The 24,549-nt window shown below is 40.3% G+C and overlaps 5 protein-coding genes across 11 annotated transcripts; 3 read left to right on the forward strand and 2 right to left on the reverse strand.

The window, feature by feature from the left end:
- Positions 1–1,508: 1,508 nt before the first annotated feature.
- On the reverse strand, positions 1,509–4,809 carry rsrp1 (arginine/serine-rich protein 1). 5 transcript variants are annotated; one of them, XM_029138483.3, is made up of 5 exons: positions 4,460–4,721; positions 3,326–3,928; positions 3,057–3,229; positions 1,926–2,000; positions 1,509–1,844 (listed from the first exon to the last, which is right to left on the reverse strand). In XM_029138483.3, the coding sequence occupies exons 2-5, from the start codon at positions 3,903–3,905 to the stop codon at positions 1,710–1,712; spliced, it is 963 nt and encodes a 320-aa protein (XP_028994316.1). In that variant the 5' UTR covers positions 3,906–3,928; positions 4,460–4,721; the 3' UTR covers positions 1,509–1,709. The 5 variants fall into 5 exon arrangements, 3 of the variants coding, with proteins under 3 accessions (XP_028994316.1, XP_040925308.1, XP_055361984.1); XR_005897274.2 differs by lacking the exons at positions 1,509–1,844; positions 1,926–2,000 and adding exons at positions 2,238–2,442; positions 2,655–2,939 and having other exon boundaries at positions 4,460–4,809; XR_005897273.2 differs by lacking the exons at positions 1,509–1,844; positions 1,926–2,000 and adding exons at positions 2,238–2,445; positions 2,655–2,939 and having other exon boundaries at positions 4,460–4,809.
- A 174-nt stretch (positions 4,810–4,983) lies between these two features.
- mgst3b (microsomal glutathione S-transferase 3b) lies at positions 4,984–6,618 on the forward strand. The gene is made up of 4 exons (XM_029138485.3): positions 4,984–5,213; positions 5,447–5,569; positions 5,768–5,840; positions 6,292–6,618. The coding sequence occupies exons 1-4, from the start codon at positions 5,088–5,090 to the stop codon at positions 6,390–6,392; spliced, it is 423 nt and encodes a 140-aa protein (XP_028994318.1). The 5' UTR covers positions 4,984–5,087; the 3' UTR covers positions 6,393–6,618.
- A 488-nt stretch (positions 6,619–7,106) lies between these two features.
- tmem50a (transmembrane protein 50A) lies at positions 7,107–10,294 on the forward strand. The gene is made up of 7 exons (XM_029138484.2): positions 7,107–7,254; positions 7,766–7,871; positions 8,088–8,200; positions 8,700–8,767; positions 9,025–9,117; positions 9,412–9,472; positions 9,581–10,294. Exons 1-7 carry the CDS (start codon positions 7,178–7,180, stop codon positions 9,624–9,626), a joined length of 564 nt encoding a protein of 187 aa, XP_028994317.1. The 5' UTR covers positions 7,107–7,177; the 3' UTR covers positions 9,627–10,294.
- rhd (Rh blood group, D antigen) lies at positions 10,285–13,462 on the reverse strand. 2 transcript variants are annotated; one of them, XM_029138482.2, is made up of 10 exons: positions 12,931–13,143; positions 12,420–12,606; positions 12,183–12,333; positions 11,959–12,106; positions 11,666–11,832; positions 11,367–11,504; positions 11,158–11,285; positions 11,002–11,081; positions 10,720–10,793; positions 10,285–10,613 (listed from the first exon to the last, which is right to left on the reverse strand). In XM_029138482.2, the coding sequence occupies exons 1-10, from the start codon at positions 13,079–13,081 to the stop codon at positions 10,587–10,589; spliced, it is 1,251 nt and encodes a 416-aa protein (XP_028994315.1). In that variant the 5' UTR covers positions 13,082–13,143; the 3' UTR covers positions 10,285–10,586. The 2 variants fall into 2 exon arrangements, with proteins under 2 accessions (XP_028994315.1, XP_028994313.1); XM_029138480.3 differs by having other exon boundaries at positions 10,285–10,793; positions 12,931–13,462.
- Positions 13,463–14,359: 897 nt separating this feature from the next.
- On the forward strand, positions 14,360–24,195 carry maco1b (macoilin 1b). 2 transcript variants are annotated; one of them, XM_029139263.3, is made up of 11 exons: positions 14,360–14,764; positions 16,046–16,187; positions 16,604–16,730; positions 17,552–17,675; positions 18,161–18,339; positions 19,027–19,570; positions 20,430–20,588; positions 20,771–20,953; positions 21,068–21,188; positions 21,928–22,102; positions 22,220–24,195. In XM_029139263.3, the coding sequence occupies exons 1-11, from the start codon at positions 14,685–14,687 to the stop codon at positions 22,420–22,422; spliced, it is 2,037 nt and encodes a 678-aa protein (XP_028995096.1). In that variant the 5' UTR covers positions 14,360–14,684; the 3' UTR covers positions 22,423–24,195. The 2 variants fall into 2 exon arrangements, with proteins under 2 accessions (XP_028995096.1, XP_028995095.1); XM_029139262.3 differs by having other exon boundaries at positions 14,361–14,764; positions 19,024–19,570.
- Positions 24,196–24,549: the final 354 nt, after the last annotated feature.

Genomic DNA, 24,549 nt, shown 5'->3' on the forward strand with positions numbered 1-24,549 from the left:
TTTATTATCAGCCACATCTCAGTCTAACCGTCCTGCCCTAAGCTGTGACATGAGCAGCAAAGCCTTGTGACTGGAGATCAGATTAAAGACAGGAGAGCAGGTTCCCGTGGAAAGCATTCCTGTCAGAATCTGGAGGCATTGCGCCCTCTACAGGGTTATACCAGCATCGACATGGAGTAAAAATAGAATACCAGATTTGTTAGTATTTTATCAAGATAGTCACTGTAGCCACAAAAGATAAATATGGGTAGTTCAAAGGAGGAACGACAGATCTTGTTTATATTACACTGATGAAAGGTGAGAGATCTCTCAATTATAGCTTTGATATTTGACTCTGCTCTGTCACAATGTGGATTAGGTGTTTAGTTTTATGACTGGTATTTTTGTAGTTTTATCTGATCTCCCAGAGGACACTATTGGAACAACATGAATTGGAAGTGCTGGCACCTCTTTAAAGGCCAACTACCAGCTTAAGTAAATGCAAAATGAATTTGAGTGTAATAATACAAGACAGACATCTGTTGGTACAGAAAAGTGACTGAGTGGCAACTCTGATTAAATGGACATCTTTATAGCAGTTTGTTTCAAACAAGTACATCCTGACAATCCTGTTTACTCTGCTTTTTGCTGTGAAAATTGTGTGATTTTTCATGCATTAGATGATCAATGTTCTGCTCCAGATTCATTGACTCACTGTTCTTGTATTTGAATGTCTTATCTTCTATCAGTGTAATTAATCAGAATTAACAGGTCAGCTTACAGCAGGAGACACACAGTCTGGCAAAAAGGACATCAAAAGTGTGATTTCCCTCTTTTTATTACAACAGATTGTGACATGTACCCAGATATCAGCATTAGAAATCTTGTGATGGTAAAGATTTATTGCCTATTTAGTTGAAAGTTACCTTCAAGCAATAGCTCACTGGTATTTTTATTACTTGCCAAGAGGCTGTCAAGAAGCACAGCAGCCACAACAGCAGGATAGATTAAGTAGCTCAAGAGGTAACATGTCGAGGTGTTGTGTTAGCAGTTGGCTGCTGTGGATGGATGGATGCAATATTGCTGCCACTCCTGAATACTGACTGCTACATTACAGGCTTTCACAGCCATAGACCACTTTAACACCCAAGCTTGTCACGCTATGATTATTAAACAATGATCCTGCTCTAGTTGTGTCATCACATACAGTTGAGATTCATAGCGTGGTCTTGACATATGGACAGTGATTTTCACAACACAAATCGACCAATTATAGAAGGATCTCTTCTGTGGAATAGATTTGAGTCCTGGGAGAACTTACTAATCATTAGGCTAAGAAAACCTGTTTCAATATAGTAATAGCACATTGTGACCCTACATTTCACTGTAGTACTTTTAATGATGGCATTAGGTTCCAACCATTTGCTTAGAACTAGCAATTATACTTAACACAAAACTGCAATATTTGCAGTTCTTAATACATAAAACCCCTATCCAATGCTTAAGTTTAAAAATAGAAAAATGATACATTTGTTTTTCAATTGTTCTTTATTTAATTTATAAACAGCACAATACACAGTAAGGGAGAAATAATCCCACCTGAAACGCATTCTTCACCTCTTCGCACTTGTTAAAGTCTGAAAGAAAACATTTACGATGAAATAAACGTATATACAGTTATTTACATTGTCCATCATCCTCTGCCACATCTGTGACATGGTGAGTGTGTGTTAGCGTGCGTTGGAGGTTCGGAGTGGTTTTACTGGAATCCAGTGGCCATAGGGCTTTCTGCTTTCGTAGCTGTCCACTCTGGCAGTTACCTTGGCACTCGGTGAAGCTACCACTGTTGGTTTGGCCACAGAATTCTGAAAAGGACATAAGATAATGTTTAATTGTCTTTTATCATTAATAGTTTAAGAAACAAGAGTACAGCCTACAAGACTTACATTGATGCTGAATTCAATTTTCCTTTTTGGCGACATCGTTGGACTGGATGGGTCATCGGGCTGCAGGTTACTGCTCTGTTTCAAAAAGAGGTACAGAACCTAATTAAACTAGTGAAACACCAACAGCCGTGGGAGCTTTGTCAGTTTGTGAAGTTCATATAAAAGAGATGATGGTCTTTTCATGACTAATACTAAAGGCACTTAGTTTTCAACAATTAGTGACAAGAAGCTGCAGCTCTCATGCAATCCCCCTCCCCTCCCTCCCAATGTCTAGGCAGTAAATTTAAGCTTCAAGGGCAGTCGAAGAAAAAAAAAAAAAAAAAAAATCAAAAGCTAACATGTCAAAGTAAAAATCATTTCTTCTGTCTCTGTCAAAATGATGGTGAAGGTTTCCCAGCCCCTCAGCACACTGCTTTGTGTACCAACTTATCTCTGGCATATGGAGAGGAGTTCTTCATCTGTTTTAGTCACTATAACGCAGTCCACACGCCTGTGCTCCATCAGCGAGTGGAAGATTCTGCTAAATAACAATGACCCATTTCAACTTCAAACATAAATACATTTGTAATGTCAAGATCCTACTGCCTTTCTACATAAAAAGGTAACTGAGTTGCTTGGATATCATTTAGTATTCTATGTGTTAGCTTTTAAATGCACTAAACGTAAGGAAATCTTTGTTGTGTTGTAAATCTCTAGTTGATACAACAACAGTACATTACAAAAGTCAACCTTTCACAAACACTTTTTGTTGTCACCCAAGTCACATGACAGCCTTTTAATCCCAGGAGTCGATGAGTGAAGGAGACCATTGTCATGTTATCTATGAAGACAGGAATAAATACAGAAAGCGTGTGTGTTTCCCCCGGGGGTCTGAAGGTTAACAAAAGACAGGAAATTCAACAGAACATAGACCAATAAAATAGACATTATTCTATGTTGAACACAGTACATATTTTATGTATGTGCATGTTGTATGGGACGTACCTTTTGTACATTCCAGAAATTAGGGACTTCCTTGATATTTACATACATTTGGGAAGGACAGGTGTTTACTAAGACTTTATGACTGTGCCAGAAAATGTTTCCATGCATGCCATACTCAGTAAACATTATTTGTTTTTAGACACCCACCTGTGTTTCCTTTTCAGGGTCTTGTCTCACCCCTGCCTCCGTTTCAGTTGACACCCACTTGGCCTCCGACTGCTCTGGCAGGATGGATTTCACACTCTCTGGAAGTTCCAGCTTCTCCACTCCTAGGATCTTCATAGCATTGGCCTTAGCGGCTTCAAGGAGTGCTCTCTTTTCTAATTAACATAAAATAAAAAACTATGTATACATCCATATATATTTAATGTTTAATGCTTTCTTCATTGTGCAATAAATATGCCACATCAACTTACCCTTCAAACTCAAGCTGACTGAGCATCCTGAAGATCTGGACCTGGAGCGGTACCGGTACTTTCTGACTGGAGATCTGGAGAACCTGTAACGAAGCCGGCTTGTGCGCTTGCTGGACCTCCAGCTGCCAGAGGACCTTGAGCGGGACCTGTACCGCCTGCGATAGGCGTCCCTGTCTCTAGATACCGAGCGGCTGTAGGAACGAGAGTGGGCTCGGTAGCGGCGTGGGGGTGAGCGGCGGTAGTGGCCACGACTATATCTGTAATAGTTATCACAGCGGCAGCGTGAGGAATGCCTGTGGCAGCGGGGGTGAGAGCGAGACCTGCAGCGAGAGGAAGACCTGCTGCTGGAGGAGGATGATGAGGATGAAGAAGATGAGGAGGACGACGACCGGTTACGGCCCCTGTGGCGATCACGCCCCCTGTAGCGGCCAGAAGCGCGGCTACTGCTGGAGCTGCTCCTGGAGCTGCTCCTGGATCGGGACCGAGATGAACCAGGGCTGTTCTGGTCAAAGATTACATTGATGCCGTCAGTCTGGCGAGCATGAGCCATTTCAGAGCGAGGATCCTCTCCCTTGGCCATCGTCTAGTCTTGTTAGCCGCCGACTGAAATGACAAAGGAAAATACGCATGAGCATTTTACATACGCTTTTTCTAATCGTGTAGCAATTCCCACTTTTGCGTCGTGTTTTAAAAAAAAAAAAGTAAAAAAATGTCTTGCTATTATTTACATAAAACTATGGCGGTTGCGTAACCGTCGCTGCTCCCTATCGAGTACTGCAGCGTTACGCAACACCGACTGCCTGGAAATTTCCAGAAGGACTCAGCTACAGCTACAGTTGAACAAAATTACGACTATGGCTAAATACATTTCCCAAAATCACTTATAAAATTAGACAAAATCCGCAACGTCTAGCTCGACAAAGCAATTCTAACGTTAAACGCAGTAGCTTTAGCTTTATAGCTGTACTTCTTTGGTTCGTTTACGTAACGTCGAAAGAATATATTTATTATTTAATTTAATTAATTTAATTCGCTTCTAATAAAACTTCAGTACATCATGTCAGATACCAAGTAAAAGAAGAATTAATCGCAGTTAACTTATATAGTAACGAAAGTATGCGTTTAATGTCTTACCGTGTCGTATGTAGTTCGAAACCGTCGCTCGTTTCTTCGTGTAGATAACGTCGATATAAGCAAGACCTAACCAGGTATTTGCCTTCAAATCCGCAAACTGGATTAAAACTCAGAACCGTCGAAATATTCGAATTTCCAGCTAAAAGCAGCGCGTCTTTGTCTTACCCGGAGTTGAACTATCCGATGTCGTCACTAAAGCGACAATGCGGCTGCTCCGCTGAGCTGCGAGCTTATGTAGACGCTGGAAAGTTCCACCGGTGACGACCGAAACTGCTCGTTTCTATTGAACGGTCCACTGTCCGGGAGTCAAAGCAGTCGACTCGCTCCGGGTCAAACAGGAACGTTTTTAATGTCTGGGATATATATTATACATTAAATATTTCAATAACACGGGTCAATATAGCAAAAGCGAAAACGTTATACTGCCAAAAAAAACAAAAAACAGACATACAGTGGATTGTGGTGTGATCTCGGGGCGTCTCGCGATGTTTTACGTAACCTCTGCTCTACTTGGGTTTGTTTCCTGTCTTTCCCCCTTCCTTCGAGATATAAAGCAAAAGCCAGTGTCATCGCGCGCAACTGTAGTTGAAGTTTGCAAGCTGCAAAACAACTCACGTACCGAGCAAAAATGGATCTCCTCACTGTACTGCCGGCCAACTTTGGATATGTCATAGTCACCTATCTTTACAGTTGGGTTGTGCTGATGTATTTGTCGGTGAAGGTTGTGCGTGCCAGAAAGAAATTCAACGTCGAGGTACGTTTACATAGTTTGCTCGACAATCACACGTTACGTAACACAAATTGCACCGCTGGTTTGGGTTGCTTTTGATTTCATGATCATCATCTTCTACTTAAAACGTATTTTTAATTATTCGTGTCAATAAAGCATTAAACTAAAGTGTTAATTAAGTGCAAATTAATTAATTTTTTAATATGTGCGTTTTCCTTTTGCTAATTCATTGCATGGATCTTTGCTTTATTTTGCAGTATCCCACTATGTACAGTGACAAGGATCAGGTTTTCAACTGCATTCAGAGAGCACACCAGAACACCCTAGAGGTTTACCCTCAGTGGATTCTCTTCCAGACCATTGCAGCACTCGTCTATCCGGTATTTATCACATTTTCACACAAATGCCTGTGTCTGTTGTTTCTGCTGTTGTTGAAAGCAGGGGAGGGGCGTTTGGCCCCATGATCTTTGCCATTCACCAGAAGATAAGAGCCAATCTATAAGCTCAATGTCACAATGAGTAGGCATATTTTTCTTTTATAAAATACTTTATATGTACCTACTCTTTCTGATTATCAGCTGTCAGCGTCTGTGCTGGGGGCCATTTGGGTGACCAGCAGGTTGTCCTATGCCTGGGGTTACTACACAGGAGGTGAGCCCGTCTGATTATGCACATGTAATGTGAGCGAGCTGAATGTAGATCAAAAGCTACTGCACTCCTTGTATGTATTCTGTGGATGGTTGTTTTTTAGTTTTCTTACGCCACACTGATCATAAAAGTTATAATTTTATTGTTATTTTAGTAGTAGTAAAAGGCAAAAGGTAACATACAGTGATTGGCGGGTATTTTTTTTACCTCTTACCTAGTTTGTTAATCATTTACTTTAGATAAGCATATGAGTAAAAGGTAATTAAAATTGAACATGCAAGTTCGATATTATTCAGTTACTATAACAGACACTACAGTACAGACTGTACAGTACTTTTGCTGAATCATCAATGAAATACAGAAGTGTTCTGATTTTCAGAAATCAACATTGTTTTTATTGAATGTTTGATATAATTCTGCATTTATACCTGTTCTATTTTATGTTTTATTGTAGATCCTGCCAAGAGGATGAATGGTGCCTATGGCTACATTGGATTTTTTGGAGTCATCATTCTGTCCATTTCTGTAGCCTTGCAGTTGCTTGGAGTCTTCTAGGGTGTTTGTGTTCACCCATCCGACTCATTTCTAATGACGTTTGCATGAAGTTTTCATGCAAGCTGTTAGCAGTAGTTATGTTTTTTTTAATGCTACTGTTGCTATAATGACCCTAAACACCATTTATGAACTACTAACTTTGTGCATTTGATACATTTTACATTGGTGTCTTTGTTTTCAATGTCCACTACATGCAGTCATCAACAATAAATTGAATGATAACCGATTCTAAGGCCACAGATCTATATTTTATAGTCGTTCAACTACTGATAAAAGCATTTGGGGACATTAATAGTGTAATACCAATGAGACTTACACATTATCCCAACAACACTGTCCCATTGATTAATCAGTCTATAATAAAAAATAAATAAAAGACAATTTTCACCCTTTGTTTTAGTTTGTTTAAAGTTTAAATACATTAAGCTGATCCACACTGGCACCATTAAGCCATGGTTAATAGGGTAAATTTAGTTATGCACAATCTGCTTAGACCAGAGTACAGTCACTAATAGTAATATGGAAGAGCATTGGGTAAAAGTCCTTGCTTTACTATATTATATTAGTTTATATATATTCTAGCTAAAGTCATTTACGAAGATCGACTCCAGACTCTCAAAGAAGTCGTAAGTCAGTTAACGTGTAATTGTTTCCACAAATGCAATTGTTGCGTCGTCCGCTTGTCACATCGAACAAAATCCGATTTTCTACGACGTCCTTTGAATGCAACAACATCAACATCGTCTCAGGGATTCGCTCATCAAACGGGTGTGGGTGTACTGCGCATGTGCAGGACCGAGCTCTTTCGGGAAGCAAAGTCGGGTTTATCCAAGCGCTTCGCATCAAAAACCAAAAAAAGAAGGTAAGTGGTTTGAAAAAGACAATTCGCTCGAGTCATCCTGCTGAAGTGTACGTTTGAGCTGCGTTCGGCCGCTGTCGCTTGAACCACGCTGCCGTTTCCAGCGACTTCGTAGCAAGAAGAAGCCTTTAAGGAAATGTTTGTAGTCTGTAACCAGTGCGATGAACAAAAGACGCAGACCGTGCTGTGAGCTATCGCGTGAAAACACTCTTCATACCACACTTAGTTTCGGTACGCAGGCAGTCCAGCTGTCAGATAAATGTCACGGAGCTGCTGGGTTATTGTATAAAGCTGAGTTACTGGACGCTGGTGCTGTGTGTTAGCCTGGGGCTTGATCATCTTACTGTACGGCGACTGCGCACTAAAGTACACAGTCTTTGTCAATTTCAGATGCGACGCTAGCTGCTATATTTTCACCAGCTGAAAACCTTTGTCGTCGCGTCGAGGCGCTATTTCTGCATGTTTATGTTTTTATTTTTATTTATTTCCCCTTTTACTTTGTCATTTTTCCCAGAGTCATGTCAGGATTTCTGGACGGAATCCGGTGCGGAGACTGTGAGTGCAGTGTGGACTGGGGAGAGAGGAGAAACACGATCGCCTCTATAGCTGCTGGAGTCCTGGTATTTCAGTTCTCTCACCATCTCAGTGCATATATATGTATATAGACACAGTAGATCAATCTGAGATTTTCCTTTTAATCTGTAGATTAGACTGAATAAAATCATTTGCATTAATTCAGACTCGAAATGGAAATGAGGAAGACCTTTTCGGTTGAAAACAATCAACTACCCTGTTCATTCTTGCAGCAGACTGTGTTTGTGATCATGTTATTGCAGTTCTTCACTGGTTGGTGGATCATCATCGATGCTGCTGTGAAATACCCTCTAGACCCGGATTTTCATCATGCCTACCACGCCTGCGGAGTCATTGCTACAGTGGCCTTTCTCATGTAGGACAGTTTCAGTAACAAGCTTTTTTCAACGATTTAAGTTTGGCTAAGAATTCATTTCGCAATGATGTCATATTTCGGATGTGTGACATCCTCAGCTGATGCTGTGCCCTACTGGATAATGGTTTGATTCAAGTATGTAGCTGTGGTCACGTGATAAATGAGGTCATGAGCACAGATGGTTTCTCCTGGTCATGCGTGATCCCTGAATGACTGTTTCATTTAACTTTCTGCTGTTCACCTACTCCTTGATGACAACTTGAGACTTGTTCATGCAACGTCACTGGGTTTTATTCTACATGACTGATATCCATGCTTGGGTCACATGCTAACAACTAATCCATCTCCATGACAACTAGGGAGCTCCATGACTCACTTTTAAAAAAACAAATCCTCACCATTTGCACCCTATGATCTGGATCAATACAAACAGTGTTGACTAACTTTTTTTTATGTATTTTCTGCTATGTTCGTAACTGACTTTTTGTCATTTGTCCAGGATAAATGCTGTTTCAAATGGCCAAGTGAGAGGAGACAGCTACAGTGAAGGCTGCATGGGACAGACAGGTGCGTATAATATTCAGTAATGTATATTAAGAAACACATCTCCTTAATCTGCTCATTTCCCAGCCAGAAAAGATAGTTTTGCCATAGGTCAACTAAATATTAATGTGATAATATGGTACAAACAGCATTATGACAATTATGACTCTGTCCTAATTCAAGGCCTGTATTATTAACAATCTTGCATTAATACTCATAGCCATAAAGTCGCACTGCATGAGGTCAGCCATTAACCCACCCTTCCTTATCTCTTTATGCAGGCGCAAGAGTGTGGCTCTTCATTGGCTTCATGCTGGCCTTTGGCTCGCTCATCGCCTCTATGTGGATTCTGTTTGGAGGATTCGTAGTGCCTGGTAAGTCCTGTCTGTCTTCTTAGTCATTGGGAACTTGCACCGACACCGACGTTCAGGAGGCAGTGTTAGGGTGTGAAATTGGGAGGAATTTCACAGTATTAAGCAACTCAGAAGTGTGTTTAGGAAGAGAGACAACATAGAGAAGGCAGTATTTTTTTATTTTACAGGAACTTGCTATAGACAGGCTGTGCCAATGTGATTAAAATCCAATAAACCGATTGTCCTTAAATAATGCTACTCTGTCTCATTCTAAGTGATGCTAAATGTTTGTGACTTGTAAACTTGTGTTTTTAGCAAAGGAATATGTGTACCCCGGCATCGCCATTTTCTTTCAAAACGCATTCATTTTCTTTGGGTAAGTTAAAAGTCACCAGTGTATCACATAATCACATTCACACCATTATACTTAATGTTCTGTGCTTTTTGTTGTATATAAATACTGTTCTTCTGTATTCCACTTTAGGGGTTTGGTCTTCAAGTTTGGACGTACAGAGGATCTGTGGCAGTAATACTGTACATTCTGTGTGTCGTCATGTCCACTGATATACACTCTGCTTTCAATATTGTATAAGACGATATGCTTTAGTGGCCGCGTACTTTATATATTAACTTTTTTAGCTTTCAAAGGAACGTTTAATTTATAACTTTTGCTGTATATTGGCATAAGCATTCACAAGCACATATGTTCATAAATTCTTTTAAACCTTTAAAAATGTGGCACATCTTGAAGTTGGTCAGCACTCAGTGTGTGTGGCCAAATTGTTAGACTGGTTTACATCATGTGCTTAAAAAAAATTATGCATTTTGAAACATTTATTTTTCTGAATTGACATCTACCATTTTTACCATATTTGAATTGTAAAAAAACCCCACAAATTATTATGGTACAAAATTCCATTGAGAAACCATGTTTCATAATCCTTAATGCATAAACAGTGAATGTAGTTAAATGGGATCGTTTGTTATTTTCATGATGGAACGCTATTAGGTCTGAAATTTTGCAGTCGTCCAGATTTATTGGTTAATTTAGGTAATGGGGTTCTTTTGATGACTTAAGGTCAACACTGGAGATTTGAGATTTGTATATAATTGTCCATATGGCTTGTGAAGTTTCCAAACCAATATGTCAAATCCTGACAACAATGGCAACATTAAACACAAACGTACTGAAGAGTAATGAAGTCTTATTTATTCTTCTCTAACTGTAGACCATTTTATTTACAATTACACCACAAATACATTTATATACGTGTGTGTGTGTGTGTGTCTGTGTATAAACACAGACACACACAACAACTTTAACAATTAGAGAATATGTGAAAGCATATTTTGACAAAATCGTATCGCTAAAATATTACTTTTTACTAAAATAAAACAATAAATTAAATTAAGTCTTTGCATTTGCATGACTTTGGGCCCAGAAATACTCTTACATCCATCAGTAGACTTGGTCTGCTTATACCTTCTTTTTATTTGTGCAGGGAAACGTGGTGAAACTGTAAACCAAATATTTTGTTAGTATATAATACAGTTTTTTGTGTTACTGTTAAGTATTGCTGCTGTTTATTTATTTATGGTACCAATGATGATTATAGTATTCACCTCCCAGTAAGCTTGATCATCAAAACATTTGTTGTCTTGGGGCATTCTCCAGAAACTCCACTTAGATAGAACTCCTTTGAATGATGACAGTAAAGGAAATCAAGCATAAAAACAGAAGGTATATAAAATGGTAATGATACTAATACTTTTGTTGTCATCTGCAAAGCTACTTTGGATGCCGACCCTATTCCGCTGAAATGTAAAACTGCTGCAAATGAAACTGCTTTTGTGTATATATCACCTTAATATTATGTACCCACCATAGCTTTTTAAGACACTCACCTGTGATGATTCCCATTGACAAACTCATAGTGATCGTGATGAGAAGGGTACAAATGTGAAATACAGCAAACCGGATAGCTCTGCAAATCAAGGAAAGTGCTCGTCACACCTTTGTGTGCATATGCATCCGTCAAAGCCTATCATATGTGTGCCTACATTGTGTGGTCTTCACAGTCTTTAATCTGCAGGAGGAGATGTGCTAGCCATCCTAGTAGACCAGGGAATCCGTGTGCACTGAGAACCCCACTGGTGTCATGGCACTGAAATGCAAGTAGCATGTGGTTCTGGAAAAGAAGAGGTTAAGAAGCATCACAGCGTATAGTTTTAGTATTATAGGGGTAAATAAACAGTGTGGTGATTGATACCTTAATGTATTGGACTCCAATGGTGGATACAACAGCAGCAGTGAATCCAATTGTCATGGCTTCCCATGGCTGGTGAACTGCTGAACTGGCCACGCCAACAGCAACACCACCAGCAAGGATGCATGACTGTATGTGGATCTGAAAAACAAACGAAGGGCGACATGGTCATAATGTTCCCATGACAACACTCTGGTTTCAGGGGTACTGACTAATTGCGTTCTTCAGTGAGTTCTGTGATGCTAAAACAGGTTCTCCAGCTGTTTGAGATGATGCGATGACACACGTGCGTCCGATCATACCAGGTTGAGTTTTCCCTTGGGACTGGAGAGCACAGACACAGCGGCCGCTGTTACAACGCTGGCAGCCAGAGCCAGGTAGGTGCCGCACACGACTTCCAGTTTCCTCTTAGGAGAGTCCACAAGGACTGAATTAAAACTGGGCCAAAACATCCAGAGAAACACGGCCCCTGGAGAAAATGAATGACGAAGAGGATTTCCATTTTCAAGCCTCCGTGAGGTTTCTCCAGTTGAAGCATAGTTTCCCCACTCACGGCACTGCCCAGCAAACCATAACACAACAAAATTACACTCACCCAACATGGAGAACAAGCCAGTTTTGCGGTCATATGTCTCCTTTTCAAATTGCTGCTCTGATCCTTTGCGAAACAGGACCCAGGTCAGCATGAGTCCAAAGAAAGCCCCAAAGACGTGAAGCATCATAATGGCGGTCAAAGAGTGGACCTGCACACAGGAAACATTATCTATATATATAAATGCTGCTAAAATGCGACAAAACAGCCAATTAAAAACCACCAACCTTCACCAGAGTCTCCAGGATCCAGGTATTTAATACAAATCCTGACACTTCCAGCAGGGAGATGACGACAAGTTGGACGGCGTTGGTTTTTCCCAGCACGCCTCCAATGGAAATGAGGGCAGAGGCTGCACACATTTCAGCATCTACCAAGCTTTGAGAAAACCAACAGTGGCTTGAGACAGCAACAAAACCTAGAACCCAACAACGAATAACAAACCCAGAAACGTTGTGTTGTACCTTCTCAAACTTAACGTGAATTCTCCTCCGTCATACCAAGACTTAAAACCTTTGAGTATAACGGCCCACTGAGTGGCTACAACAGCCACAAGGAGGTTGAACCCAGAGCCGCTGAAACCATATCGCACCAGAAAAGTACTTAAGAAGCCAAAACCTACAATCACAATCACGTTCACGTCCTGGAACTCTGCAAGAGAGAAATATTAGTTTTCAGTATTAGTCAGATAACTGAATCACATTACATTCAGTCAGATGGAGCTATTTTCTAGGCACAACCCGGGTCATCAGTTCCACAGGAAGAACAAGCAACTGTGTGAGCTTATCTGTGTCCAACAGTAATGACTGCAGTCCCTCCCCCACTACCTAATGCTGTATCTCACCCTAATAAACATTTTAAATACTTATATGAGGTGTGTTCATATCATAGTTTTCATTACTTTATATAAAGAATTAAATGTACTTAATGCAATTCCCACTGCTGGAGACATTTCCTTCTAAATTCTTTACATACCTGCGTAAAAGTTGCTGAAGGTGTCCTTATCTTTCTGTTTGTCGATTATGACTTTATCGAAAAAGACATATATGATGATGAATGCTGCCTGTAGAATGATCAACAAAGGTGCCAGGCGGGAGCGCAGACTTGGTGCGTATTGCGGAGCCATTGCAGATGTTGTCCTCGCCCTTCTCCTTCAACTGACGCATGTTCATATGACGTCCCTGAGCCCTGAAAGTGGGCGCAACCCGCACAGCGTTTGGCCTGTTTATCAGCAAGTGGGCAACCAGAATGAAAACATCTACAGGACTTATCGTGCGCAGCTTAAATAAAGTTTAGATTAAAGCTGTGTAAAGTTAAAATGAAATGAAATGAAGTGAAAACACCTGAATCAAGGCGCCCTGTTTTAAAACAAATTGTGACATGGGAATAAGTAATAATGTGCTGCATCAATATTTGTTTTCCTTCATCATCATCATGAGCTGACTGTTTTAATTTGGTTTTTCAAACTTTTTTACACTAACTGTAAACTAAATGTAACTAACATTTGGAGAAAGCACAGTAAATAAAACTGTCAAATGGTTAAATGCACTGAAGTAAAACAAGTATATTTGCTTCCAAATTGGAGAAGAGAAAAAGTGAAAATAGCTTAAAATGGAAATACACTGATTAAGTAAACATTTCATTTTGTTAGAGTTGGGGAAAAGCCTGTACTTACAACATTGAAGCTTACATTCATAAGTTTGGAAAGTACTTTCGCATTCATCACATGGGCAATTCAAAACATGGACTACAAAAGGATAAGAAAAGGATAATAATACCTTTATTAGTTCCATAGAGGGGAAATTGCATCTTACAATAGCTGAGTATTAGGAATGAACAAAGAAGAAGAAAAACCTAAGCTTGTGGCTGGTAGATATTAAGATGCAAGTGTACACAGTACAAGGATGAAATAAATAAGTAGGTGACATTGGTTATTGTAGAGTCTGATTGCAGCAGGGGGGAAAGATCTGTGAAATCTCTCCTTCACACAGTGACTCAAATCACTGATCCAAACGTATAAACGTATAAAATTAGTCTTTGACATTAGATCATACACAATGTTCCCATTTTAACCTCGCCACAAATTATAGATGGCATACAAGGCTCTGGGGAAGGTCTTTCAATGAATGCACCACACACAAAAAGGTCGTTATAAATAACTCACGTACGAAGGATGTTTTTGTGTCAGGCACAAAGAGAGTTTTTGTCCCCACTCACTGAATGTTTTCTGTTCATAATAAACCAAAGGCTAAAACCTGGACGTTTGAACCCGCCTCTTGATGATTTGATTGGTCAAGTATTGATGCCCGATTTGTCCACAAAGAATCTGATTGGTTTATCGCCGAGACGCTTTGAACGCAGTGGCCCTCGCGTTCCCCCGTTGTCCTCGGCCAAGGAGAGCAGCGCGAGCGGCCACGGCGCGACGTCAATGGCTCCTGTCTGTATCCGTCAAACGGAGAGGCCTCGGCGCATTGACTGATTGGATGTACCGCATGTCTGACAAGCGGATACGTAAACTACAGCGCGCACTGGGCTTATTGAGCCTGCGCTAACAAGAAAAGAGGAGGTTCCCGAACAGAGTCCTTTATTTATTTCTTTGTTTCCACTGTGGAAAGATAATAACAGCGACATTTACCGCCGCCACTTCATTCATTATCGTTGTTCGTACACGCAAGAAAACTGGATAAGATTACAGTGGTTGCTCGAAGGCCAAAGCCAAGGGGAGGAGGATGAAGCGGCGCAATGCGGACTGCAGCAAACTCCGACGGCCGTTAAAACGGAACCGAATCACCGAGGGTATATACGGCAGGTAACTTATATGGAGCCTGGCGAACGGTCCTCGCGACAGTAATGGAGGACACTGAATGAAAGACGCCCGCGCCTTTATAGCTGTATGAAGTAAAACTTCCCAGCGGTTCCACTGATGTACATTAACTGTCATTGCTAGCTCGCTTATTAACCTAGCTATTTGCTAATGGTAGCGTAGTATATGCTAGCGTAATGTTTTTGTTGTCTATTAGCAAGTGACGCTAGCTGTTAAGCTAAATGTAGCGCAAGGCCCGAGCACAGCCTGTCTCTAACCATGTTACACGTTTGCTTTCACGCCGACGCTGCTCTTTATAGCGGGACGTAGTGCGTTTTGTCTGCGAATTAACCAACCGTAAAATATTTACAATTATCCCTTCCATGTACTAGCCGCGTCACAATTAGCCGCTTCCCCGTTAGCTTGTGTAACTTGTGTTAGCTAGCACAAAAAGAGCTTTGTCGCTTCCCCGACAGTTTCACATGCATCTCAGTTAAGTCCATAAAAGGGAAAGATGTGCTATAACATGCACCGTTAGCTTGAGGTGGTAAGCCGAAAACCAATTTAGTGTGTCCCCTGAAGTATTGGACAACAGTTACTCAACTTGGGTGAACGTAAAGTTGCTTGTTAGCCCTCCCAGCCACACCTGTCATGTCCCACTTCTATGAGACTACCATTAATAACACATCAGCCAAGCGTTAAAGGCCAGTAGCTACACACGTGCCAAACAGACCTGCAGGTGTGCGTTAGGTGTTAAATTATTGACCTGGTGCCACTCAAAACAAAAACTCATGCTGAGATCAAGCAATCAGCCTCAGCACGTTTTTTGTGTGTTTGCGTTCTAACCATAGATATCAATTGATAATCAATGTAATTATTAAAATCCCCTTAAATTGTGACCTCAACAAATGCGTGAACCGTGAGATGGCAGTTATCCTGTCTGAGTCATGAACACAAAAACACACCTAAGGCAATTGGAAAGTTTATCATGTTCTATTTTCTGTCCTGCTTAGGTTTATGTCATATTGGCAGATGAATTGTAAAACAGCAGCTCCTAAAATGCACCTTATCGTGAATGACATCCTGATATGTGAATTTAAAGATATGTTTAGGTTTTACCTAGATCAAAGATAAGTATCATTAGTAATCCAAATCACTATGATGATGTACTTGTGTATTCTCAGGATAATGGAGAAAATACTAAGCACACTACTTACACCAAAAGTATAATCGACAGTTGATGTGTGTTTACAGCTTGTGTCATCCAACTTTATTTCTCATTTTTAGTACATTTTTGTACCTGAAGTTCCTTGTGGTGTGGGCCCTGGTGCTACTGGCAGATTTTGTGCTGGAGTTCAGGTTTGAGTACCTCTGGCCATTTTGGCTCTTCATCCGGAGTGTGTACGACTCCTTTAGATACCAGGGGCTGGTGAGTAGCTATTATCTAATATTGTCGTTTATACTCACAGTTAAGTAAATCGAGCTGCTTTAGATCCATACAATAACCCATGCCCTGTATGTTATGTCCTATTTTCTGTTTTTAGTTTTATTTATGCAACAGAATTTACAGATTTCATCAGCTTACAGGTCTTTAGTTTGGAAAGTAATAATAGTAAATTGTCAAAGCTGTATTTTGCCTAGGGGTCATTATTATTGTTGTTGAGCACCATTTTGGTTGGCTTATGTGTTTTTCATAGGAATGCAGAGAGAAACCACAAATTTATAAAAAATAATTAACAAACTAAGGTCAACCTAACTAACAGGCTAGTAATGATGTGCAGCCTACATGTGCCTTTCCTGGATATGTGGTTTGTTGTTAATAATCACCTCCTCTCTTCCTAACAGGCCTTCTCAGTATTCTTTGTGTGTGTGGCATTTACCTCAGACATAATTTGCCTCCTCTTCATACCAGTGCAATGGCTATTCTTTGCAGCCAGTACCTACGTATGGGTACAGTATGTTTGGCACACAGGTAAGGCTTTTTTGATTTAGTTTTCTTTATAACTGATAATGTGAGTGACTGACTGAATTACATGAATTACAGGATTTAGCTAACCGAATGTAATAATAAATTATGATTTGTGGAACTGAGGGGAAAGGCATGTGTAAACAATGTAAGGCAAAAATATCATGCATATTCTCTAATCTTTTACAAAGATTGGCCTGCTTATTAGAGTTTTGCATGGTGTGTGTAAGTGAGCTGCACTCTGTGGGTTAGTTGACAGGGTGATTTAGAGGTTTACTTCCCTGTGTTCACCAAACACCAGGTGCCAGATATAAATTCTAGTGTCTGTTTGAGGGGACAACTCCCAGTTGCACTCTGAACCCTTCAACTTTACTCACTCATGTAGTAAAATCTTAAGAACATTTAAGTTTGTTACAGCCAAATGATATTTGTGTGACTTGTGAAGAATGTTCTACGTGACAAAAGACTGCAAAAAGTGCAGAGATAGAGCTACCAAACCTTTGTTTGGCGTATGCTCCATGCTTTTGCACTGTTGGGTATGTCAACCTGTTTTCAGACTTGACATTGGCTATAAATTTGTTTTTGTTTTCGAAATAATTGGTCAGTCATAATATTGCAACAAACTACAATATGAGGAAAGCAAGACAACCCCTGTAGTGTGTACTCATGTTATCCACTGTCCCCCAGCTCAGCAGGGTCAACTTATTTTTGAATATAATTAATTAATTAATTTTGAATATAATAAAATTAATTTGTGTCTCTGTGACCTTTTCTGGAATTGTTGTAAATGTCCACTTCTTATGTCTGATTTCTTTTTTCCTTTTTAGAGAGGGGGGTTTGTCTGCCCACTGTTTCTCTATGGATACTTTTTGTGTACATAGAGGCAGCCATCAGATTCAAAGACCTGAAGAATTTTCACGTGGACCTGTGTCGTCCATTTGCTGCACACTGGTGAGCCTCTGTCTTTCTGTCTGTTTGCTTTGTTTTTAATCAAAAGCTTGGGAAATCTGACCTTGACTGGTGTGCTGTGGTACTAGGTTTAGTGTTGACTGTAAATATTTCCTCATTGTGCAAAGAAATTAACTGAATTGAAAACATTAGTGCGAATACCAACTCCTTGTTGTTGTGCAAATATGCACTGCCTTGTATTTGCCACTGCAAATTTTTTTTGTTACTTGTTAGCTTTCATCTTCTACGGGCTTTGGGTTTTTTCAAACTGACTTTTTTAATGAACTGGGTTTAATTTTAAGTATATTAATGTGTATAGTAGAAGCAATAATATTAGTTTTCTATGGGGAAAAACACTTCTGCTTCACTTTTGATTAGTTTCAATAGGAAAATATGAAGTTGCACATATTTATATTTTTCTGCTAACCTACATTGTGCAATGTATTAAAACCTTCCAGTCCCAATAAGTGTATTATTGTTCTCCATAGCATTGGCTACCCAGTGGTTACACTGGGGTTTGGCTTCAAGAGCTACGTAAGCTATAAGATGCGCCTCAGGAAGCAAAAGGAAGTACAGAAAGAGAATGAGTTTTACATGCAGCTGCTACAGCAGGCTCTGCCTCCAGAACAACAGATGCTTCAAAGGCAAGAACGAGAAGCAGAAGAAGGTAAGTCTGAAAGGGCTTGGGAAACCATACAGGGAAACTGCTGTTAACCTCTGTTATGAGTCAGTGACGATGCAGTTGTTTTCTACTACTGCAGTTGCTCATTCTTCGGTTAGGAGTGTTCATAGATCTGATTTGGTCTTGAGCTTCTTGTATTTTCATGCCATGCATGATCTGTTCAGACAGATGTGTATTTGATTCAGGTTCAAAATCTACCAGAGAGTTTGGTTTCTTCTTGCGTTATGTATAATGACAGCATGGACTACACAAAACAGCATTATATTTAAATTGAGTTTCCGCACAGGCTTTTACCTGTTTCGTAGTGTTAGGTTAAGTTTAGCCTTTGTCAACCGAGGCAACAATACTACCGGGTATGTACATTTACAGCACGTACATCATTTTCCTCTCTATCCAAAGTTTGTGGTTACAGGTGCACCTTCCTCACTTTTCAAACAAACTCAACCAGCACATAATAGTCAAGACGCTTCCTGTTGGTATTCATTAGGCATTGTGTTTGGAATGTACTGTGATTTTCTTGCAGAGCGTATAGTTGGTGTGTCAGAAATATAACACCTCAAAACAAAGTTGCATTTTGTGAAGTTGTAAGCATATGGTGTTATCCTCAGTCAGGACTTGCAGTGGTTACTGGTAGTGTATATGTGCTCTGACTTTTTTTTATTTACACAGCAGCACCAGCAACTAAAGGAATATCTGACCTGGACACACCTCCAGTATCACAGAATGGCGCCCCAGCTAATAAAAAGACATCGGCACCACTGCCAGAGCTAGAGTATAGAGAAAAAGGGAAAGATGGAAGGGGTGGTGGAGAGGCCAAAAAGCAGCACAACAGTAACAACATCCTGCCATCATCTGTAGACTCTAAACTCCAGGAGATGGAGTATATGGAGAACAATATGAACAACAAGAGACTGACTACAGATCTGGGCAGTACAGAGAACCTGTTACCCAAAGAGGAAAACAATTCCTCCTGCTCGTCCTCATCCAAAAACTACAAAAATGCTAGCAGCAATTCCACAGCAATCAACTCCTCACCCCGCAGCCATAGCGCTACCAACGGCAATGTGCCCTCTGCACCAGCATCCTCTTCCACAGGGAAGAACGAGAAGAAGCACAAGGTAGCAGTGGGAAAAGGGACATCAGGTGGATCTCATAGGGATCCCACAGACAACTGTATCCCCAACAACCAACTAAGCAAGCCAGAAGCACTTGTAAGGTAAGCACAACCTTTACTGTACCCATAAAGCGTGTGCACGTGTGTTTGTGTGTGTGTGTATATATAGACATAGTGGTGTAAAAAACAATTTAATTTTTTTATTTATTTATCTTTATTATAGCTGCACTGTGTAAACTAAGTGAAGAACATACTATGTATTTTATATACTACATGTTTAGTATTATTAGATGGTTATCTATATGAGTATGCATATATTACATGACATCAAAGGTCAGCTGTTGCAGAGCCATCATATTTTTATTAATCTCTTACTGAAAAAAGCATGGTGTGCATTTGGTTTGTTTCACTACGATGCAGCATTAGCTCAAACTTTTTTTTTCTGGCTGCTGTTAATTTTATGCCTCACTCAGTCAAGTAACAGCAGTGTTATTAAGTGCGTTAGTTACCGTTTGACAGCTGTGGCACTTTAAAGCAAACAAAGCTAAGGGTTGGAAATTCGTTAAGATAGATAACCAACACGCTCATCAAAGAAAGGTGGGGTTACTTTGCAGGGTTTTGGTGAGCGAAAGAGAAAAACAATGTACATTTACAGAAATTTGTGGCTGTGTCAAAATGTATAGACTTTGGCTTCAGTAATGATTTAGAGCAGGGGTGTTAACCTGATCCTGCCCCACACCTACTCATTACTTTGACCGTGTGATCAGTCAGTGGCAAGATAGAAAAGCCGACAGACACCACCTGATCAAAGTAATCAGCAGAGAGAGTGGGTAAACTAGCAGGGGTAGTGGTGATTTAGACCATTGGACCAGTCATTGTATACTCCTTTGGACTATACTAACTATTCCTGGTAAAGAGTTTTCTCTAATTTGTCTCCTGTTAACTCTCACTTGTGGGACAGATTGGAGCAGGACGTTAAGAAGCTGAAGGCAGATCTGCAGGCCAGCCGACAGGTGGAGCAGGACCTGCGTAGCCAGATTGGTTCTCTGGGCAGTGCTGAACGCTCCATTCGAACTGAGCTGGACCAACTACGCCAGGAGAATGAGCTGCTGCAGAACAAGTGAGTGGTGCTGCTATCCAGCAGTTCCCAGTTTGTTTGAGTCGCAAAGAAGATGCTTAGTATGATTTGTCAAGAACGCATTTTGCGTTCAGACATTTCACACTAACCCCACCCCCCAAATAATAATAAAAAAAAAAAATTCTATTCTGTTATGTTTTCTATTTGTGTGTGTACACTTTTAGGCTACATAATGCTGTGCAGGCAAAGCAAAAGGATAAACAATCTGTAGGGCAGCTGGAAAAAAAGCTCAAAGCAGAGCAGGACGCTCGAGCCACCGCCGAAAAGCAGCTTGCAGATGAAAAGAAGCGAAAGAAAATAGAGGAGGCGACAGCAGCCAGAGCAGTAGCCTTAGCAGCAGCAACCAGGTTGGTTCATCAGAAGTTTCCTTTTTACTAAGCATTTAGCTTTACCTTGTTGTAATTAAAATGTGATTATTTCTGACATCAGTTAATTACGTGGCTCTCCTTTTTTTTTTCCAGAGGAGAGTGCACAGACACACTGCGACGAAGAATCACTGAATTAGAAACAGAGTGTAAGAAATTAACAATGGATATCAAGCTAAAGGAAGACCAAATCAGAGACTTTGAATTAAAAGTGCAGGTGAGTTTTTTATGTTTGCACAATCCCCTTCAAGCTCTGATTTAAGAATGTAACTTTGACAAAGGGAGTCACAGTCCTGCTGATGTCCTTTACGAGTACAACAGTAAAATGTTCAAATTACAATGTGAAGATGAGAGACTTTGAGAAGTCAGCTCTTCCATTTAATGTTACATGCAAGCATCATGTTATTTCTGTCACAGTTGGGCACTGCAACGCAACCCTTTTTCTAATTGGTACTGAACATTTGCTCTGAATTAGCACCTGTAGCACAAACATAAATGATGTGTTGCTTAGTTCTGAAACCCGAGGTAAAAACTATGCATGTCATTTGTTCAGATGCAATGTCGCTTGCACAGCTAGTGTTTAAAGGTATAATGGAATGTGACTGTAAACGCAGTAAATGGTCACAACAACTTCAAATCTGACTAAACATTTCCGCAGCATGGTGCACACACAAATAAATCATTTTGACGCCTTACGGTCATTGGGCTTCTGTGATATCAGTAGTGGTAGGAGCTCACAGACACCCTCATCAGAGCAGGAACAGCTGCGACTCACCTATGGCAGCAACAGTAAAGATGAGCACAGAGAAACTGAGGTCTGCCTGAGAAATTTAACCACATCTGTGGTGAAGTGGCTGCATTTTTCACCACTTATACTTGAAGGGAACACTAAAGCTTTTCTCTGCTAGGTCTTCCAGAGTTGACTCTGACTGTGTGCCTTTTTCTCAACTTTTCAGGAGCTTCATAAATATAAAGAGAATGAAAAAGACACAGAAGTGCTAATGTCAGCGCTGTCAGCCATGCAGGACAAGACTCAGCACCTAGAAAACAGCCTGAGTGCCGAGACCAGGATCAAATTAGACCTGTTCTCTGCACTGGGTGATGCAAAGCGACAGTTGGAAATTGCACAAGGTTAGTCTGCTTCAGATAAATAATATTTATTCATACAAGGCAAGTCTATACAAATAGACTTTGCTTTGACCTCTGATGTCATAGTTAGATTCTGGACTTGTTTACATCTGATTTCAGGTCAGATACTGCAGAAGGACCAGGAGATCAAAGACCTGAAGCAGAAAATAGCTGAAGTGATGGCCGTCATGCCCAGCATCTCCTACACAGCCGACACCAGCAGCATGACCCCTGTAACCCCCCACTACTCCTCCAAGTTCATGGACACCAATTCCTCCGGCCTAGATCCCAACGCTTCTGTTTACCAGCCACTTAAAAAGTGAACGCTTCATCATGCTCCTCCATCCATCCTCTCTTCATTTATATTTCTCCCGGCTCACCACCTTACAATTTGCTCGGCATGTCTGCGGCTGACTACTTTTTTTTTTTTTTTTTCTTCTTCTTTTGGTCAGACCAGAAGGATGTTGTATCGTGACTGTATTTGTTGTAGTTAAAACAAAAGACAAAAAAAATACTTAAAATGGACATAACATGTCAATTAGGAAGTCCCAGTTTTTTTTCTTGCGTATCTAGTAAAACCTCACAGAATTGGGTTTGTGCCATCATCTCAAGGGTGTTGCTTTCTCACCACCATTGCAACAACCCGGAACCAGTTAACTGCTCTTTGGGGAAAAAAAGATAGCTGTTTTAATTTTTATGGTAGACTTTTTTTTCCTTGCTAAAAGTTGGAAAACCGATCTCTATCATCACTTTGCCTGACTTGTATTCCAGTTTCATTTACAAAAGATAGTATGGAAATGTCTGTACAACCTGTAGAGGAATGTATTACAAAAATTGAAATGAGTCTTTCCCTATTTAACATTTTTTTTTATTTACAAAGACACACCAATATTAAGATCATCAGCTGTTTGGGGCTGTCTGGTAACTAGTTATTTTTCGTAATGGGTTATCAACATGCTGTGATTGTTAAATGCAACAATTTGGATAAAGACCTTGTGTTGCAAGACATTTTGAGTTAACGGAGCAAAGTAAGGGGAGTCTGTGTGAGAGACCACAGCTTCTTAGTACTCCAGACTCTAAATCAGTTATCATGATCACAGTGCCTTGGGTTGAGAACCTAGAGAGCAAGTTTGGATTAGAAGGGACACATCTGACTAAGCTGAAAAAGAAGAGAATGGAATTTGACCTCACCCAGTAAAGTAGGACGACGTTGCCCCGCAGTATTGACTGTTTGGACTTCACTGATTTTCCCACTGGCAGAGAAGCTGGTCTGTCATGAAATGCACCGAAGGGCACCAAGTCAAAGTTTCCCCTGGATGGTGACATGATGTTGGTGTGAGTCCCTAAGTCTAGCTGCTACCCCCCATTTTCTTTCTGATTTCCAATGTAAACTTGCACTACAGGAAACACATTCTGCTTTAAAGGGAAACTGTAAAGACGGACAGTGCAATGTAAATGGAAACAATTGAAAAGCCAACTTTGATATAGCAGTAAATCATTATATAAGTAATCTTCCACTTTTAGTTTGTGTGCCAAGACTGGAAAGCTTGTGTTCAAGAATGTACCAGAAATACATTGGCTGACATGCATCAGATGTCCAGTTATGACTTGATGGAAGTTTATGTTGAGAAGGTAGAAAAGTGGTCACGTGTTTATAGTGCGTGTGGTTAAAAATAAGGGACTAGAAAGTCTGATTTTCATGTGAATGTTGCAGTATTTGCTGTTGGGCAAGTGGCTGTTTTGAAGCGGTTTTCCTCACTCCTGTCTCCGGAATTATTTTCCCATAGGGGAAGGATGCTCCTCTGATGTGGTTTCCCCATCATCTGGTATGGCCATTGTTCAGCGTGTGGTTTTAACCTACTGTATTTGGAGAAGCTTTTATTATTATTTTTTGCTCATTGGCTTTTGAAAAAAGTTAGCATACACATTAGGCAGGTGTTTGGTTAACTGGTTGTTGAAAGCTTAGACAAGTGTTTTTGTTTGTTTTTTGTTTTCTGCCCACAGTCACTGCTCTGTTTCTCCCCAGGTCTGACCTTGGCTGCGCTCTTGCTCTGTGAGGTTTACAAGGAATAAAAAATTTTTTTCTTGCAAATTGACTTTGACATTGTGCACTGCGTTTTCTTGCTTACTGTTGTTACTTTGGCTGTATGTTTAATTTAATACATTTTTTGAGGTAAATTTATCTTCGATTTAATATAGAAATGTTAAGTTTTAGAAACATCCCAAAGGATTTAACATTCCCAGTGTACGGTGAATGGGTGTGATGATAGGTACATTGCATTATGAGATTGTTGTATTGTGCAGTGTTGTTTTTTTTCATGCGTCTCATGAGGCACTCTGAATTAAGTTAATTTCCCATGTTTACATTTGTGCTACCAAATATCGTCTTGCTGCCACTAGGAGGCAGCATCCATCTGTGATGAAGGTAGGAAGAGATTATCTGTCACGAA

Source organism: Betta splendens, chromosome 22 (genome assembly GCF_900634795.4).
Source record: "Betta splendens chromosome 22, fBetSpl5.4, whole genome shotgun sequence".
Lineage (NCBI taxonomy): Eukaryota > Metazoa > Chordata > Actinopteri > Anabantiformes > Osphronemidae > Betta > Betta splendens.